The following is an 18,789-nucleotide window of genomic DNA, read 5'->3' as shown; positions in this document are numbered from 1 at the left end:
TGGCACTTTATTTGTCACCCACACTGGGCATTTCCAAAGGCAAACACAAGGAGGAGGAAACAGCTTTTGGATATATAAAATAAGAGTCACCAAAACAATGGCAACATTTGTTTAGAGTTAATTACATTTAATTGCCACTTTATGATGTTACTTCGATTCGATGTTACTCTTAAGTTTCCGAGTAAGAATTTATGTTAAATATGGCTTATTGGCGGCTAAATAGGTCACGACGTTAGAAATCTGTGGTCAGAGCGTGTTTTATGCTGAAGGGGCGATAGCGGAAGTGTAGTATTTTAGCAACTGAATAGTAATTTTGCTCTGTGCGTGTGAGAAAAGGAAGAAAGGAGGGTAGATTATAGTGAAGTGCTGCTGGGCTGGAAAAGGGCACGGGGTACTTTTTTTTTTTTTATTATTTTTGTTCGTACATTCTGCCTGTTTCCACTTCCTTATCCTGGCGAAAGGTTGAACGGTTAAAATGGAGGCGGACAGATCCGGCGGAGGACCAAACCCGAACTCCGGAGGCGGCGGCAGCAGCAGCAGCAGCGGAGCGGGGCGCAACCCTAACGGGCCCAAAGCAGCACCGGGCCAGGCGACATCAGCTGCAGTGACCGGGGCGATGGCAGCGGCGGCAGCCGGGGCCATCGCCGGATCGCTGCAGTCTCGGGAGCTGCAGGACGGGGACTCGGCTATGACGCTTCCTGGGATCCTGCACTTCATCCAGTACGAGTGGGGACGCTTCCAGGCCGAGAAATACCGCTGGGAGGCTGAGAGAGACGAACTTAGGGTAAATTTGTTTATTATTAAACCTACGTTTTCAGCCGAATAAAGGCCAGAGCGGACAGTGCCGAAGCTCCGATAGAGTTGCTTTGTGAATGTTCGCATGCCCTACAATCAGTTTCAGAATGACACAATGCTAATGGGCTTACGTTACCAGGATGTATTACTAAAAAAAAAAAAATTTAAATTGTAGTGGCTGTATGACCTCCAGTTCATGACTGTTTGAAAGAAAAGCAGCCTTTAATATACAGGGTTTTAATACAAGCAATAATCTTTGCTTTCTGGGCTTCAAATGTCCAAACAATCAGATACATTTCAATCTCAAGGATCAGTCTATAAAAGCAAGCAAGGTATCCTTCAAATATAAAGGTGAACAATTCAGGTGTGGCTACTTTGTCTCTCCTTTATATTTATGCAAGTACACGTGAGAGACACGCCTGGACCACACTATATTTAAGATAGACTGTATTTATGTGCAAACATAGACAATTATCTGGTTCTCATACCCCAGAGGAGCAAATCAAGTGATCTGTGGTGCTGCTGTTGTAGTTAGAAAACGTGTCACACAGCTTTGAGTTCACTGCATTTTAGAACAATAGTCATTTGAACGTCCATGTAGTGTCCATACTCAGGGAAACGTCACTGTAAAATGAGGATGAGTTGGATGCTATTTTACACTGAAAATACTTGTCACGGTGACCTTTGAAGGAAGACCTGCGCTCTCTACAGCCAACACCAGCAGTTTTTGCACTAGATCACATTCAGGTAATGATCGTAAGAGTGAGCAATCTGTAGTAAAGTGTGTGGCTCTGTACATGGTCCACATTTTGAACTTTGGTCCATCAAACGGTTGGATGAGTCAGTGTCTGTCTTAGATTATTGTGAAGTACCATCCTGTCTACAATTGGTGAGTATTATTTGTGAATCTTCCCTGAAAGTACGACATGGTTCAATCTAAAACGACACCATTCACAAACCCATGCACAGTGCCTGCCTTTAGGTTATAGCAGTTGGCTTGCATCCTGAAAGGTCATCGATTTGAATCTGTAAAGTGGCCAGGAAAATCTATGTGAATGTGTGACTCAGTGCCATAAAAATGCCTTTGAGCAAGGCATGAGTCCCCTGATGGTCCCACATATTCTGAAAGCAACAGCAGAGGACAGAGGTTGCACTATGCAACTCTCCTGCACGCATGCAACTGTGAGGCACAGCATTGCTGGGCAAGATTGCGCTTACTCATCGAATTGTTCCAGGATTTAGTAAGGATAGGAAAACATAGACATATAGAAATGTGTTTTTGCTCCGGGTTTGGAATGAAGAACGCTTCATCTTCTCATTCCTAAACACATTATGTGGTCTTCCTCCTGTAACCGCAGTTTTGCTTGTAATTAGGATTTGAACTATCCTCTGGAGTTCAAACCACAGCGAAAAACATATCATGGCCTCTCTTCTGTCCCTCTGCTTCTCACATTGCCCCCAACTCAAACCCATGTAGTTATAAATAGGAGCTTGATAAAATATGGATGAACAATAACAAACCGGCTGTGCTTGGTGCTTGTAAAGTCGTGGGTTAGTGTGGGAATGGAAGTCAGAAGCGGGCCATCGCCATGTCCAACATGCCATTAGTGCCTGCTGTGAAACTTTGTTTGCATGTGCTGCACATGGTCTGGTTTCACGGGTACAATTAGCACCCCGTCCCGTGCTGAGAGGAAGAGCGGATCACTGGAGTGCCGGGCTGAAAAATTGACCTAACTTACATTTTAACACCCACAGGCCACAGGCCTCTGGCTTTTGTTGCCAACATGCCGGCAGAGATCTCAGCATGCCAGTTAGCATGCCCCCCCTCGCCCCCCCCCCCCCCCCCGAACTCCCCCCAGCCATATCCTGCAAAGTTAACAACATACTGTACATGCGTCCAAAGCATACTTTGCCATACACGTTGCCTACACAGGACATTTTCTGCACGTATTTTTTTAAAGGCTGTAAAGGAGCCACAAGCAAAATCATCTAAGATTTCCAGGGGCAGCAAAACCATCGCTAATATTTGGCAGGAAATAAACACTATCATCTTACTAGTGTGACTTATGTTCGACAGCGTCTTTGTCTGTAGCGTAGCGTGTGTCGCAGCGAGACGTCTCTGTGAGTGTGTTGTTGGTGTGAAAGGCCACCTGTGGTGCCGTGTCTACGTTGACAGGCTGGGAGCGAAGGCCCTCCCACTCTGGGCCAGGTGGGACGTCTTAGTTCAAACACGGGACAGCAGCACAGGGGACAGGTGGCTGTGGCCTTATCGCTCTGTCCTTCACACGCGTAGGGAGTCTATTCTATCAGATCACAGTACTGCTGCCTCTTGTAATTAGCTTGTTTTTGCCTGATCCTCATTATGATTTAATAGACAAACTGTGCCAAAGATATCGAACCAAGTCACGGCGCTTTCATTGTAAAGGGACAACTTTTACCAGTCTCTCTTCTCATTGTTCTCATTTTCAGCCATTTAATTTTATTAATCATGTCGCGGGTCGTACAGGATAGATTACTGGTGACCCAGATGACATCACTTCCTGTTGAGTCTGGGCCTTGGGGGCCCCTGGGTAAACATCTCTAATTAATAGCTCTGTGCTCTCAGCCATGACATCCATATGTATTGCTTTATTGCACTGCGCGCCTCCTGCTCACATTTGCAGCCCTCCTGTTATGTTTATTTTTAATCATTATTGTTTTGCTTTTATTTTTTTTCTGTATGCAGTTCTCTCCATATTATTGCATTTTTCAAATTCCTACTCCTCACATGAAATCTAAAAAAATCTCATTGTGTGTGTCCCCCCCCCTTTCTTGTTCAAACACACTCTGACATGTAGTATTTTTGGCATCTTCAAATCAAACTCAGACAGGAAGGCCAAGTTTATAGGCTGTCGTCCTCCAGCTACTGCTCCAGTGCTACTCACTTGAACACACTCCGTCAAAGCACGCTGTCCCAGAAAAGTTCATTGCTCTACTTGTTTTCTCATGGATTCTCTCATGGGTGATGAAGGGATGAAAAGATGGAGGGTGGCCAGCGGAGGAGGAAAGCTGCCCTTGACCCTGTTCTGCAGCTCGTAGAGAAGGACGGACAGAATAGGCTAAATGTGTCAACTCTCCATGCGACAACAAACCGTGGAAATGTCAGCGGCAGTAGGCCACATGGAGGAAAAACCCACCCACAGGAAGGACAGATCAGATGGATCGGCAGGTTTGCTCGCAACAGGGTTCCTTTGTACTTCAGGCATTGTTAGTTTACCAACATCATATGAAGAAAATAACCACAGTGTCATTGTTAGCACGGCTGTATCCAATGACCCCCAAAAGACCGACTAATGGTTGTGATAATCATTGACATGTGTTGCTTGGAAAGTCATGTATTTCACTTTAACTTTCATCCTAAAAATAGCGATGCATTCTGACCTGCTGCTCCGCCACTGTTGCGATTGTCTTATTTTAAGTGTCAGTCTCTTGATAAGAAAAACCCTTTGTAGTCGATGAATGGACTGCCTTGTCTCGCGTCTCCTGGCCCGGGTCCCACACATGAGTAAAAACAAGCATGTCCCAATCTGAAGCAGGCAAAGGGCAGAAAAACAGTGAGAGTGAATAATAGTATAAATGTGACGTCTGATCAATTATTGGCCTTGGTGTGCTGCGGCAGTCCTGTTAAAAAAATGGCAGATGTGTATATATATTTCTTGGAAATGGATTTAAACATCTTATTAGGAGCTTTTAGTTTGATGACCTTATTTAAACCCCCAAGCTAATGCATTGAAAACGGTGTTTGTTCTTTTCCATAAGACAGCCAGTGTGTGCTGTGGCTAATCAATCTGCTCATTTACCACATTTTACCACTTTTAAAGAACTGTAGAAAGGAAGCAAATCGAGGTCAGACCTGAAGAACGAGTTGGTTAGTAACAGACTTAAAAAAAATGGCTTCCATGAATAAACCCTTTCATAATAATCCCTCTGTTTTGGCCTTATTTATGTATCAGGAGAAGGCTGCTGTTCCAAAGTACGGCCATTGTCCTGGGAGGGGGTGTGTGTGTGTGTGTGTGTGTGTGTACACATGCAACCTTGTCTTGGCCAACAAGGCCGTGCCAGTGATTTGAGGTTTTGAGCACCAGTGTGGACCTGCCCTTGTAGGAGCACAGCGTCAGACACCGTGTGTAGGGTGTGATGGATATCTGTGTGTGAAGGCAGGTTGTGGCTCGCCTATGTGCGAGTAGGAGTAGAACCGTGCGTCCTGTCACCCCTTCAGGGTGCAGCAGACACGTTCTGCTTGGAGGTGGAGTTCACGAAACACTTTACTGACTCAAGTCAGTTTGTTCAATTTGGTATTGAGATTTGAAAACAAATAAATCGAATGTACAATAATGTTAATGATCAAACCATTGCTCATACCATGGTGACGTTACTGTAACGAGACTGTCCTCCTTCAAAAAGCAAACTTTGCAAACTCTTTTGCGCAAACTTTTTCAAAGCTGACCTCTCGAGGTTGTACAAACAGTCGGTTGTCCCGGAGAAGTGACCAGTTCGGACGGGGTGTGTATTATGCCAGTTTGATATCGTGGTTGGGAGGAGGTGTGTGGGGTGAATGGTTGGATATCATGGTGGGGAGGAGGTGTGTGGGGTGAATGGTTGGATATCATGGTGGGGAGGAGGTGTGTGGGGTGAATGGTTGGATATCATGGTGGGGAGGAGGTGTGTGGGGTGAATGGTTGGATATCACGGTGGGGAGGAGGTGTGTGGGGTGAATGGTTGGATATCATGGTTGGGAAGAGGTGTGTGGGGTGAATGGTTGGATATCATGGTGGGGAGGAGGTGTGTGTGGTGAATGGTTGGATATCATGGTGGGGAGGAGGTGTGTGGGGTGAATGGTTGGATATCATGGTGGGGAGGAGGTGTGTGGGGTGAATGGTTGGATGTCATGGTTGGGAGGAAGTGTGTGGGGTGAATGGTTGGATATCATGGTTGGGAGGAGGTGTGTGTGGTGAATGGTTGGATATCATGGTGGGGAGGAGGTGTGTGTGGTGAATGGAGTTGGGTGCAGGAGATTGCTGTTCGCTTCCCATTTTCAACCACGAGCTGGGACAGTAATTTAAGACTGTGCTTACTGTTGCCATGACAACTAAGGTTGCATGATCTGAAGAAAGTAGTAACTTTACATCACAACACAACACGGGTCGTTATCATTTAATGATTATCTTTTCATAACCAAGTGTTACTTGTGGCCAAACCTAACGGGGGCACTAATTAAAGACCCTTCTGTGGGCCGTATTTGAGGGAAGGAACAACGGACCTATGCGGTCGAATGGGTTGGAGGACTTGTTGACCATAACTGCTTCTGACTGCCTTCATTCAAGATGTTTTGTTCACTTAAGTATAAATTAGACTTGTATGGAGAAAGTGAAGACCCATCTGCAGCTAGCTAACACCATGATTTTGGGTTACGATCTTTCATTAAGTTTTCCAGAAGAATTACATACCTCAGCCGAGCTCCCAATTGTTTTTTCAGCCACCAGAAATCCTCCAATTCAGACCGTGACGCTGATGAGTCAGTACACTGAGGTTTCTGTGTTTACGACTTGTATATCCGTGTCCTGAAGACAACGAACTCCACTCTGCTGCTCTTTATAGTCTGACTTATTTTACCCATGTAGACCTCCACTCGACTGACCGCAGTAACAAGACGGATGAAACGTTAAAAGGGACATTCCATAGTCGTTGTTATGAATGCTCGGTCAAGCTTGAATGTTATCTTACTGATAGAAGTAAACATTTCGGCATTCAAATTTGAAGATGTGATTTTATGGCGAGCTGGGATTTTTTTATTTTTTTTTATTTTTCTTTACCATCTGTGTTCAACCATTTATAGCACCCAGTATATAATGTACACGCTGTCCTCTGATATCCGATCCTCCCACACCATGACACTGCCCAGTCATCACAACAGCCGAGCGCCGCCTGGCTTGCATCTTAATAGGTTAGCATGTATGTTTAATTATGTCACAACGGAACAAGTCCTTCTGCTTGAATGAAATGAACAAATACAGTATAGCATCTACCAGGACAAAATACCACAACGACTACTACTTGACTGTTGTTGGAAATAACTAGATAACGGTCTGCTGCTGCGGCTCAACCTGCGCCTTCTGCTTTTGTAAACCACAGCAAATAATATGGTATTGCATAACTGTTTATGCACAGTTAAGCAATTTTGTGTTGCTCTCGTGTTTCTGTTCTTTTACAAAAACACAGTTCATTTATTAGTTATTCTGCTTTATTTGAAAGACCTTGGATACCGTGCAAGAACTGACCTGCTCCATCTAGTTAAGGACCAAGAAGGAAGCACGCAAAGTTATCTACATTTCAGAACCTCTTCGAACATGCATGCAGCGATGATATGCTGGCTTTGACCGTTATCTCCAGAACTCTCAGATAAGCATATAAAATCACATAGCATTAATCAGGATTACTCAGCAGCAGCAGCAGTAAGGTTTGCTTGGCAGATTATCCCGTGTTCCACTCGCCCTCCTAGCTGGTTACATGACTGTGTGTGTGTGTGTCTGTCTGTGTGTGTGTGTCTGTGTCTGTGTGTGTGTGTACTCTCTTCCTCTGAAATTGACTACCCTCTCAAGCAGACCAAGTGTCTGCCCCGTGAGATGGCGCTTTTTAGACTGTTCTAGTTTTACAGAGCTGCGTGTGGGAGCAGACTCGTGGACGCAGACAGGGGCATGCAAAGGAGAAATGGGCTGTAAAACAAGCTGTACTAATGCTCCAGCACAACTCGCCACAAAGAGGGAAAGAAAGGGAGAGAGTGAAAATGCAAAACTATTGCGCCCACAATCACCAGCATGCAAACCCTTTGAGTTTAAACCAGGTTTAGCCTTTTTAATCTACTTTAACTGGGATCACTGTTTTTTTTTTTTTTTTTTTCCCCACTGGGGGTATTTTTTCTCCTTCAACCAAGAGAGGGTCAAATGTTTGCAGCTTGATGTTTTGGTCAAAAACTGTGAACTATCACCTTGTGATACCTGTCACTCTGTACTCTCTCTTTCTGTTTCTCCTCACAAATAGTCTTGTCACAGTTATTACGTCGTGGCCTAATTGCGATTATTTGCACTGACCACACTCATTTTGCGTAATCGTTAAAATGGTTTCCATTCATCTCCGGATGAAACTACCAAAAATGTCACATTTCCATCACTGTTGTCTTCCACAAGTTGAGGTTTGACTGGTGTCAGCTCATGGCGCCCCGTTCTACTGTTTTGGTTTAAGGCCCATGAGAAGAGATTTTGCACCAACAGCTGTTTATCTTGAAGGGCTTTACGTCTTATATACGACCGACTACATTTCTATGAGCATCTATTCACATAAACTTCGTAGACTTGGTCGCAAAGTCAAACATTACAGACAATAATTGTCTCTTCTTCCGAAAGTGCATGTATGTTGTTACACTGTGATTAGGCTTAAACTACATGAAGGCCTCCAATAATTGTATGACAATCATCAACTAAAATGTCATGATTGTGTCAACCCTGCTCCCAAAACACTGACAAGCTTCAAGAACATCTCCTTCCTCAAGGTAGGAGTTTTATCAGGAGTGAGGAAGGAAGCAGACAGGAAACGAGAGAGGAAGCACATAAAGGAAGGATGTGTCTTAAAAGAGGGTGTTTGAATTTGTTTTTCCCTCTTCTGCAGATGCGCGATGAGGCCTCGGTTAGGAGAAGTTAAAAATAAGAGCCCTGCTCCGCAACCCTCTACTTATTCCTTTGGGTTTTCAGAAAGTCATGTTTGCTATGCTTGTCACATCTAACTTTTTCCCTTCACGTTCACAATCTCTGCTTTCTGTTGATGTGAAATGAATTACTTACTGTCGAGCCTTAATTGAAACGCTGCATGTGATATTTATCTGATTCACCTCAGCTATGGCAGAGTCATGATGTGAGCTTAAATTCATTTTACATTTATACATGCTCATGTGGGCGGTTTATGGCATGTGTGTGTCGCTTACCATCCCGTGTATGTTTGTATGTATGTGTGTGTGTGTGTGTGTTTCAGGCTCAGGTGGCGTTCCTACAGGGTGAGAGGAAAGGGCAGGAGAATATGAAACAGGACCTGGTGAGGCGGATCAAAATGCTGGAGTACGCCCTCAAACAAGAGAGGTAAAACAAATGCCAGGAAGGTCCCCTCTTCCTGTCCCTGTCTCCTTATGTCTGCTATTCATTCAGCTTGTAGCAGCGCTTTGTATGCTTCAGGCATCGTGATTTGGGAGTGAAAGACTTGCTTGTAATGTTGCCCTCCTGTGGGGTTGCAGGGCAAAGCACCAGAAGCTGAAGACCGGAAACGATCAGAGTTCCGGAGACAAGAAACCAGAGACAGAGGCAGACCAACGTACGTTTAACCAAGTTTTTTGGATACCTTGTATCATGTACTGCTGTTGCATCCTTTGCTGCTGCTGCTGTATCTTCAGAGTAAAAAGTTTTCAGCTTTTCTCTTCTCCTGCTCGTGCTTTGCTGTTGCATCACTATTGACCCATCTATTTTCTGTAGTTCCCAATGGGCCGGCTGAGTCAGAGTCTGAGCCAGCCAACCAGATGTCCTGGAAGGAGGGACGTCAGCTTCTACGCAAGTAAGGCTTCTCCGCCATCTGATCCTGATGTGTTCCATCAGTATCAACCTTGTGATGTAGACTCGGGAGGATCCATTTAAATGTGTGTGCGCTTATGTTTTTGTGTTCCTCTGAATGTAGATATCTTGAAGAAGTGGGTTATTCAGACACCATCCTGGACATGCGTTCCAAGCGCGTGCGCTCGCTGCTCGGGCGGAGCAGCCCCGAGGCTAACGGGCCCCCACCCATAGAAAGCTGTCCTGAGCCCGAGCCGCGGGCAGGTGGAGAGTCCCTGTTGGTCCGACAAATAGAGGAACAAATTAAGAGGTGAGACTGTGGAAGCAGACGCTCCCTCTGAAACAGTGAAGTGAGTCGTGATATTAAGGCCAAAATCATGACACCTTATATGAGGGAAACACAACACTGACATTTCCTTCAAATCTATGAGCTTTCTACCCCTGCTAGTGATGTATTTAACTACATATGTTTTCCACCTTATTATAATGGCCATGCAATTGTTGTTAGTTGTGAAAATGATCTGTACAAAGTTTGACAGAACAGCCTCTTGTACCACCCTTTTTTAGACATGTCCTGAGTCACACATTTTGCCATAATCTGAGGATCTATTCACAGACATGAAACATTATGTTTTGCTGATCTATAAACCTTCTGCCAAAGAAGACTTGCACACAACAGAGCAGGGTTTCGCCTGATCTTGATCAAGATAATTTGTATAAAATTTCAACAGTTTTGTAATAGTATAGTGGTGAATAGTGTCCTCCTATTAACAGTGCTATTCTAGAAATAAAAAAAAATGGATCCAACAGGCAGAAATGTTGCAGGTGATTAAAGTCCAGTGAAGAGATACTAGAGGTCGGTTTACTGACTGCATTAAGCGGTCTAAAACAGAAGGCGCCCTCCATCGTGTGGATGTGTGTAGGTTATGAAAATAGCCGAGATCTATTAAGGTTGTGTTCCAGTCTTTGCACTAAGAATATATGTCCCTGTTTGATGTACGAGGGCTAACCAAAAAGTGAAACTGCCTCTGTCGCATGCGAATCAGGCACAGCACTGACATGCACGGAGCAGGGGGAAGCTATAACCTTCATGAGTGAGTATTCCAAGTTGACAATGCTTGATCAAAATCAGCTCCTGAATTACACACATTTTTGTGAGCAGTGGTATGCGTACATTTGCCATTTCACCATGAACCTGAAACAGAGGGCACATGTAAAATTTTTGGGGAACAGAAAGCCCCTCTTGAAACATAAATGTCACTCAAAACTACCGGCCCGGCTTATTGCTTCATTTCCGTCGGCTTTCTGAAGCTTTTTAAGCTCTTTTACCAATTATCCCGAGTTTGACATTAAATCTAACGTGTGCTCGCTCTTCATGTCCAGAGAGAAATTGCAAATGTGCTGATCACAACACTAACTTGTGTAAGTCAGATGCTGATGTTGATCAACTTGCATCAAGATTATAGCTTCCCCCTGCTCTGCACATCACAGTGGTGCACTCTGTTTGTGTGCAGCGAGAGCATTGTCTGAACGTTTTGATAGGCGCTCTTATTTTACCACTTTGAAGATTATTTCCGAGACTTGGAAAGTTAGAAGAAACTTCATAAAGCTCATAGATGTTTCATTCTGATTTATAATATGATTTTTGTATTGTGGCTGTATTGTCCTGAAATTATCTAACATGGGGTGGACATATTATAAAGTTTGCATCTGTTTCTAGGAATGCGGGAAAGGAAAACTCTAAGGAACGTGTTGGTGGCTCAGTGCTGGATAAGATCCCCTTCCTGCGTGGCTGTGAGGATGATGACGAAGACGACAGTGACGAGGAAGAGGACTTCCAAGGCATGGCCACTGACTGCATCGATGGCCCGCGCAAGAACAAAACGTCTTGTGTAAAGGTGATGAGAAATCAAATTGGGGGGGGAACAGAACGACCAAAAGAAATTCATAAACCATAAACTATATGAATGGCTTGTCACATATTTGACCCTGTTCTGTGCTCTGTTCCCGTGTCCAGATGGGTTCGGAACCCATGACCACAGATCTGGACCCCGAGGATGAGGAGGACGAAGACGACTCGGAAGATGCCCTCAGTGAATTTGACTTCCTGGGCTCAGGGGAGGATGGGGAGGGGGCGGGAGAGGCCCGGATCTCGGGGGACGGACGGGAGTTAGGTACGCGGTTGCCATAGCAACACCATCAGCACCAGCACTGCCAGTATCACTGCCACCAGTGTATCTGTCTTTTTCGTCCCTCTCCCCCTCGCTCACCTTTTTATCTTTTACTTCTCATTGTGTCTTGGCATCTCTTCTTGTCAATAAAACCAACCTCTTTTCCCAACCACCTGTCTCTCTGTCCTGTTTCACGAGCTGTCAGTCTGTGACTCTTTAAAGCTGTGTAGCTGTCATCTTCGTCGGTAGACGTACTTTCTGTGCTCCAGGGTCATTCCAAAGGTTATCACGCATGCTGCCTTCTCTTTTTTTATGTGTTCACATTTCATTCTTTGAATCATATTTACACTGTAGCCTTGTGCTTTTCTAGATGTCATCCTCTTCCAAGAAGAATCTTTAGAAATGTGTTAAGGTTTGTTGCTGTATTTAAAGAACGAAGTCTATCTTTTTCGCCTCTTCCTGCCTTCTTTCATCTGTTATCTGTTATCGTCTGTCGGCCTCTCCGTCCTGCCTCCGCCTCTCTGCATGACCGGATGTTTTGTGTCTCTCTCTTCTCGCCGGGTTCAGAGAACCGCAGGAACAAGTTACAAGGCATGATGTCGGACTTCCCCCCTAAACCCGCCCCACCCCCCTCCGTATCAGGACAGGCTCGCTCCGGGGAAGGTAAGATATCCCCACCAAATATGCCGCACAAAGAGAACCGTAGACTATCCACTCCTAAGGATTCTGACTCAGTCTACCCTGTATCCCACATGCATGGCTGTAGCTTTGACGCTGAATCTCAAATTTAGATGCTGTCTCAGTTTTGTTCAATTTTAAAGCTTGCGTAGGGGTAAACTTGCAAGGTTGCTCCTACATCTATAAATATTTCCTCTGGTGTGGGAGTGAGGAAATAGGACGAATGGACTCTTACCACAGCTATCTGGGACTCATTGCTATATTTTATAGTTATCTCAGTGTGTATTTATTGAGCCATGACATTTGTCAAGATGCAATGATAACCCTTGTGCTGTTCCACCTCCAACCTGCAGGTGGTGCCCTGGGTTTCTCCTCTGATGTCTTCATCATGGATGCTGTCGGAGGAGGGGACATGAACCTGGGTGAACTGGCTGATCTCACTGTTGCCAATGACAATGATCTCTCCATGGATGTAATTATACATTTATTCTGGTCCATACACAGTGCGAGAGCCAATCTACACCCGGACTTATTTGAATGTTCTCTCTTTTTGAATGTTTGTCCTGTCAGATGCAGGATAACAGGGAGGAGTTTAAGAAGACATGGAACCCTCGCTTCACACTACGCAGCCACTTCGATGCCATTCGCGCTTTGACCTTTCACCCCAGCCAAGCCGTGCTGCTCACAGCCTCTGAGGATGGAACCCTAAAACTGTGGAACCTCAACAAGGCCATGCACTCTAAAAAGTAAAAAAAAAAAAAAAATACAAATTATTTTACATAGAACCTGCTACTCTGACAGATAACTTACAAATATGAATCAAACAAAGCACAGAAATAAAACTAAGAAGCACATTTTAAAGGCTGTGTCCCTGTGCAGGAACGCAGCTTTGGATGTGGAGCCCATCTACACCTTCAGAGCACACAGGTGGGTTCACATCCAAATACTGACTTACAACTTAAAAACACCAGCGAGGTGAAGTCAGCTGACGGCTCTCTCTTTTTGTCTAGTGGAGCTGTTCTGTCCCTGACCATGGGCGAGGATGGAGACTCCTGCTACAGCGGAGGTCTGGATGGAACCGTCAGGTGTTGGAAGATGCCAGACCTCAATGTGGATCCCTATGATAACTACGGTGAGTCATTCCCTCATTTGAGGACTGAGCAACAATCCAATTTAATGTATTTCTTCATGCAGAGGTTCCCAGACTTTTCAGACAATGTACCAAACCAAATTTTTTTGTTTGGTTTTAGGAAAACAGCTCAAGACTTACTTTTGTGATCTTGCTTTTATGTTTTTTTTTTTTACAAAGAGTACTGTTTTCAGTTAATATATCTTTAATCTTTCTTATAATAGTTTTGAGTTTTTAAAGAGTTTGTTAACTTGTCTTCAGTATCCTATTTCATATGTTTTTATCTTCTCCCGTGAAGCACTTTAAGCTGCGAGTTTGTTTTGTTTTTTAAATACGTGTTTCCCCGTGTAGATCCTGGCATTGAGAGCAGTGTACTAGCAGGCCATGAGGACAGTGTGTGGGGTCTCACTTACTCGGCAGTTCACCACCGTCTCGCCTCGTGCTCAGCCGACGGCACCATCCGCATCTGGGACCCTCAGAACTCGTCTCCCTGCGTGTCTGCCTTCAACAAGGAGAGAGGTTAGACGTCTGTACTGAGAATTCAGATTTGCTTTTAAGCTATGTATCGTGTCCATTACCCCCAACTTCATCATTTCCGGCCTTTTCCCAGAGCACGGAACACCCACCTCAGTGGCGTTTGTGGCCACCGACCCCAACCAGGTGGTGGTGTCGTTTGACGGTGGTGAGACGCTGCTCTACGACCTCAACACAGAGCAGAGCGTCACTGCGCTGGAGACACAGACCAAAGATGGTATGTTCTGGACACGACTCACAATTTAAACATTTGGTTTTCCAGTCACGGGTAATACCAGCTGTTCAGTAATAAGGTACAAATTAATAATCGGAAGCATAGAAAATGCAGACGATATTAAAAACTGGTTTGTATTTCTTTGCAGGCAGTGAACTGATCAACCGTGTCGTCAGTCACCCATCTGAAGCCGTCTCCATCACGGCACACGAGAACCGCACCATCCGCTTCCTAGACAACAACACAGGTATCCGCAGGAGGAGTTTTATTTATACTCACTGGAATTTCCTCTCTGGACCGCGAATGTGTCTAAATAGGGTTGCTGTGTGTGTTTGTACAGGTAAAGTTGTCCACTCGATGGTGGCTCACTTAGATGCGGTCACCTGTCTTACCACAGACCCTAAAGGCACTTACCTCATCTCTGGCAGTGAGTATCGCTCAGCTTTACCGAGCTAAACATCTTCGAATCAGACCTCTTCTATGATAAAAAAAACAACGTTTTCAATTAGGTCCGCATGGAATTGTCTCTCTGTTTTCATATCACATCATTGCACCAAAGAGAGGTTTCAACGTCAGAAGTTTGTTATGATATTGCCTCCACTCTGTATACAAGTGGCTATTTATCAGGAATGAATTCATCGGTAATATGAGTTTAAAAAAGAAGTAATAAAAATACAAATAGTCTGCTGAAAAAACAAACAAGTTTATTTGTACCATAAAGGAAGCAACAAGTTGTTTAGATAGAATTAGAAATCTTCTGTACAATCTGCAGTCTTGGCTAAACATTACATGAACTCATCGCAGAAGAAGCTGTGCATTAAATCTAGCTTACAAAACAATACTTGGGATTCCTTTTCATTGTACTCCTCAGCAATCTTTGCCCCTCCTAACGCTGTTTATCTTCGTTTCCACCCGCTCCTTAACCTCCTGCAGGCCACGACTGCTCAGTGCGCCTGTGGATGCTGGACAACAGGACGTGCGTGCAGGAGATCACTGCCCACAGGAAGAAGCATGACGAGGCCATTCACGACGTGGCCTTCCACTCTTCCCAGCCCTTCATTGCCAGTGCCGGTGCAGACGCACTTGCCAAGATATTCGTCTGACGGCACTGTCGTCACGCTGGTGAGACGCGGGGTGGCGAGAAAGGACAAGAGTGCGGGGCACGGAGGGTGGTGGGGTTCAACCACATACAGTGACACGCAGACAAGTGGGAGCTTTGATACAAATCCACCAAGATCAGACAAGAGCCATCAGTTGCAGTTTTTTTTCTTCAATACAGTTTACCTACGTCTTTTAAATCTCAACATATATAGATATGTTCATTTAAGGGAATCTCTCTTGACCTCAACACATTATTTATTTATAGTTGTCCAAAAAGATACAATTTTGGGGGAATCTGCTGATCTTCACGAAACGGGTTCAAGTGTAGTTTGTTGGTGACCCTTCTTAAGTTAAATGTTTTCATATTTGAAATCCTAAATGCCCACATTTTATTTACTCACTGTTAAACTTAGCCCTCGTTTTATAACATGTGACTTTCTTTAGAACTTGTTGGATTTAAACCATAAATCAGATATAATTATTCTGACCTGATTTCCCTCATTTTCTGCCTTTTAGAGTCCGACAACCACACTTGGGCCAACGGAGACTGAAGACTACAGTGGACAAAATTTCACCTGCTCGCACACACACAAACACACTCTTGTCCTGTACCCCACTGGCTGGGTCATCGCCACAGGACGTCACCCCCCCCCTCCCGTTCCTCCCGTCCCCCTCGATTCCTCACTGTTCTCTGATGCCTCAGTGACTTCTTGTAATACTAATCACATCTTGTAATGCTTTTTTATAACTTTAAAATCCAAGTAGTTATGTTTGGAGTGACACTTTTCTACACTACAATATTCTGTTCTGCTTTTTTTTTTTTTTTTTTTTTCAGTCTGCCAACGGTTGTTACAAGCCACCGTGTGTGTGTGTGTGTGTGCGCGTGCGTGCGTGCGCGCGTGTGTGTGTTTGTTTTGCGCTTCAGCTGCTGACACACTACTCGCACATTTCACAGAGAAACACTCACTGCACACGATGCACACAAATGCACCGCCATATTTCATTCTAGATATATTTTTTTTAACAGTTGAAAAATGGCTTATGGCTAACATGTAGGCATCACTTGACCCAACCTCTGCATTGGGAATCAATGTATTACATTCCAAAGACTCCAGGTAGAGCGTGTGTGCTGTCGTATTTGGGGTTGGAGAATGTTTAACTTCGTTGTGTGTGATATGAGGAGGCACTAGACGGTGGCTAACCAGTGTTGAACAAATAGCTTTAATTTCAGCGTTGTCACGTAGTCTCACTGTATGCCTGAGCGTTATATTGTCCCCATGATTCTGCCTCTACTTCTGTACGTGTGATTAAATGTCACTTTGCTGTACAAGATAAACACATTTCCATAATCCTCAACCTTCTCCACAGGTGGGGAGTTTGAACTCGGCCCTGCAGGCTGATGCTCTCAAACCACAGTAACCTGCTAAAGATAGGAACGACAGCGGTGTGTGGGGGGGGGGGGGGGGGGGAGGGGGGGGCTGGTCTGTGTGCTCTCGACAAATGGCACAGACTGTGTCATTTGGTGCTTTTTACTGTACAGAAGAGTGTGTGCGTGTATGTTTGTATGTGCACTAGTTAAATCACGGTGCTATGAAATACCTTGTCAGTCTTGAGACAGAATCAGGGACCTGTTTTGTGTGTGAGAAAGAGAGACTGTGTTTCTCACTCATTGGGCTATAGATGTACGTCGAGTGAATCACCTTTTTTAAGTGATCTGTAATTGTTCAATCATTTCATTAACTGTGGTCACATTTCAGAATTAACGGTCAGTTTCTCATGAGGGGAATGTCAATAATTTCTGCTTTGATTGTTTCGGGCTGGAGGAGTGTACAGAGCTGATAATTACTGGACTGAAATGGTTTTCCTCAGATGAGAGATTGACTTTTTGAAGCTGGTGCCAGTTTGTCGGCGATTATCTTGTTGTTATTTATTCAAGCTTTCAGAAGAGCTTCACATCACTTTCACTTGCTGTGTTGAAGTGAGGTTCCCCCCTGCATTATTGTGTGATGTGCATCAGTTGCACAAACAGCATGTTAGCCAGAGAGCTAAAATGGTGTGAAGCTGTTCTCCATTTTCTGAAGAGGCATGCTGGGAATAATACGTCAGATTTAAAATCCGCCACAAGAAGGAAGTATTGATTTAAAATGTGTGGGTGTCAGTTGACATTACTGACTCAATTCACACCTAATCTGACTGGCAGATTTGTTATGGTTCTGTTATTTTAGACATTACCAAGAGAGCAATTGGCTGAGGTGGAAACATTGCTCCTTTAAGACAAGTCCCATCTATCTCTGTTAGTGCTCTGCATTTATCCCGTAAACTACAGGACATGTTTGTTTGCTTTAGGTAAAAGCAAATATTTGTCTCTTATTTTCTTGAGAAAACTGCTCAAATCTGGTTTTAAATCAGCTGCTTATGAGGCATGCTCCCTCTTTTCAAAATTCGAGTGTTACATAGAAGTAAACGCTCTTTTCACAAATCAGTGGGAACACTAGCATTCAAAATTCATGTTTATAATTTGCAAACAGGGTGTTGTGTAAAATGAAGATGTCACTGCTGTTGCTTTGACGTGAATGTGTCAAAGAAAACAACCAGCTACATTATTGTGCTGCTGCTGCTGGGCATAATGTCCTGTTATCACATGTAACTACTATCTGGCTCCACATTGCACTACATCTAAAAGTGGCTGCTTCAGGTTAAGAGTGGACAGACAGGGTGCAGAAATAATGTTTTGCAGGTATTTCTTATACAATCTGAAGTGTGTGAAACCTGCTGTGGCTCAGTTATTTGAGAGTGAGAGTAACTGATGCTTTTCTTTTCACGCTGAGCTCCCATGTCCCCTCTACGAGAATAAAGACAAATCAGTATGACACATCAAAAAAGAAAAAGAAATCGAACAGAGGTTGTAAATGATGACTAGAGTTGCCATTATGTGCTGTAAATGTCCATCATTTTCTTATTTTCTTTCCTGCATTCCTTTCATTTGGTTATGATTATTAAGATGTAAGAATACTGTAGTATCATAAGTGAATCATTCTTCCTTGCTAGGCATAGAACTTGCTTGTGATTGATAATGGCAATGTAAAACTTGTAAAAAAGCAAAATGACTAAAAAACATGAAAAATTAAGAAAATAAGTTACAAAAAAAAAAAAAAATCTGTTACCAGTCAGAGGCCAAGGTAAAGGACTCTCATTTCTTTGTTTTTATTTTTTTATTAGCAATTTATCACTGTGTGATATTTTGTACATCATATTAAGCTGTATTCAAACGATTTCCTCTAACTACAAGGGATAAGAGACCTGCTTTTTATTAATTTTGTTTTATTATATATTTTTGAACTGCATTCTAGCTTGTATCAAATGACTTTCTCTTTTTGTTTACGGGTCCCCTGTTGTATGTCATTAAGGAAAACGATAAAAAAATGAAAATTTTGTACAGTGAAATGAGAGTTGTGTTTTTTTATTGTCTTTCTCCTTCTAGTAAGAGATATGATAGTTGCAAAAACACATGGACACAGAAGTATCAATGCTTACATGTAT

The 18,789-nt window shown here is 43.8% G+C and overlaps 1 protein-coding gene across 1 annotated transcript; it reads left to right on the top strand.

The window, feature by feature from the left end:
* The first annotated feature begins 291 nt into the window (after nt 1–291).
* strn4 (striatin, calmodulin binding protein 4) lies at nt 292–16,704 on the top strand. The gene is made up of 18 exons (XM_069148116.1): nt 292–784; nt 8,857–8,960; nt 9,113–9,189; nt 9,348–9,426; nt 9,547–9,732; nt 11,143–11,320; nt 11,440–11,596; nt 12,161–12,256; nt 12,625–12,743; nt 12,842–13,017; nt 13,151–13,198; nt 13,282–13,403; nt 13,752–13,919; nt 14,011–14,151; nt 14,297–14,395; nt 14,489–14,575; nt 15,082–15,270; nt 15,766–16,704. The coding sequence occupies exons 1-17, from the start codon at nt 476–478 to the stop codon at nt 15,249–15,251; spliced, it is 2,316 nt and encodes a 771-aa protein (XP_069004217.1). The 5' UTR covers nt 292–475; the 3' UTR covers nt 15,252–15,270; nt 15,766–16,704.
* Nucleotides 16,705–18,789: the final 2,085 nt, after the last annotated feature.

This window comes from Embiotoca jacksoni, unplaced genomic scaffold (genome assembly GCF_022577435.1).
Source record: "Embiotoca jacksoni isolate LCO1_2020_lvr unplaced genomic scaffold, fEmbJac1.0.p SCAF_14, whole genome shotgun sequence".
Classification (NCBI taxonomy): Eukaryota; Metazoa; Chordata; class Actinopteri; family Embiotocidae; genus Embiotoca; species Embiotoca jacksoni.
This window is presented reverse-complemented; position numbering and strand designations above follow the sequence as displayed.

Bases quoted from the DNA above. Each gene is read 5' to 3' on its own strand.
- strn4 (XM_069148116.1), top strand. From the start codon at position 476: ATGGAGGCGGACAGATCCGGCGGAGGACCAAACCCGAACTCCGGAGGC. The intron at 12,744-12,841 runs GTAATTATACAT...TTGTCCTGTCAG, and splicing joins ACAATGATCTCTCCATGGAT to ATGCAGGATAACAGGGAGGA. The intron at 13,404-13,751 runs GTGAGTCATTCC...TTCCCCGTGTAG, and splicing joins GGATCCCTATGATAACTACG to ATCCTGGCATTGAGAGCAGT.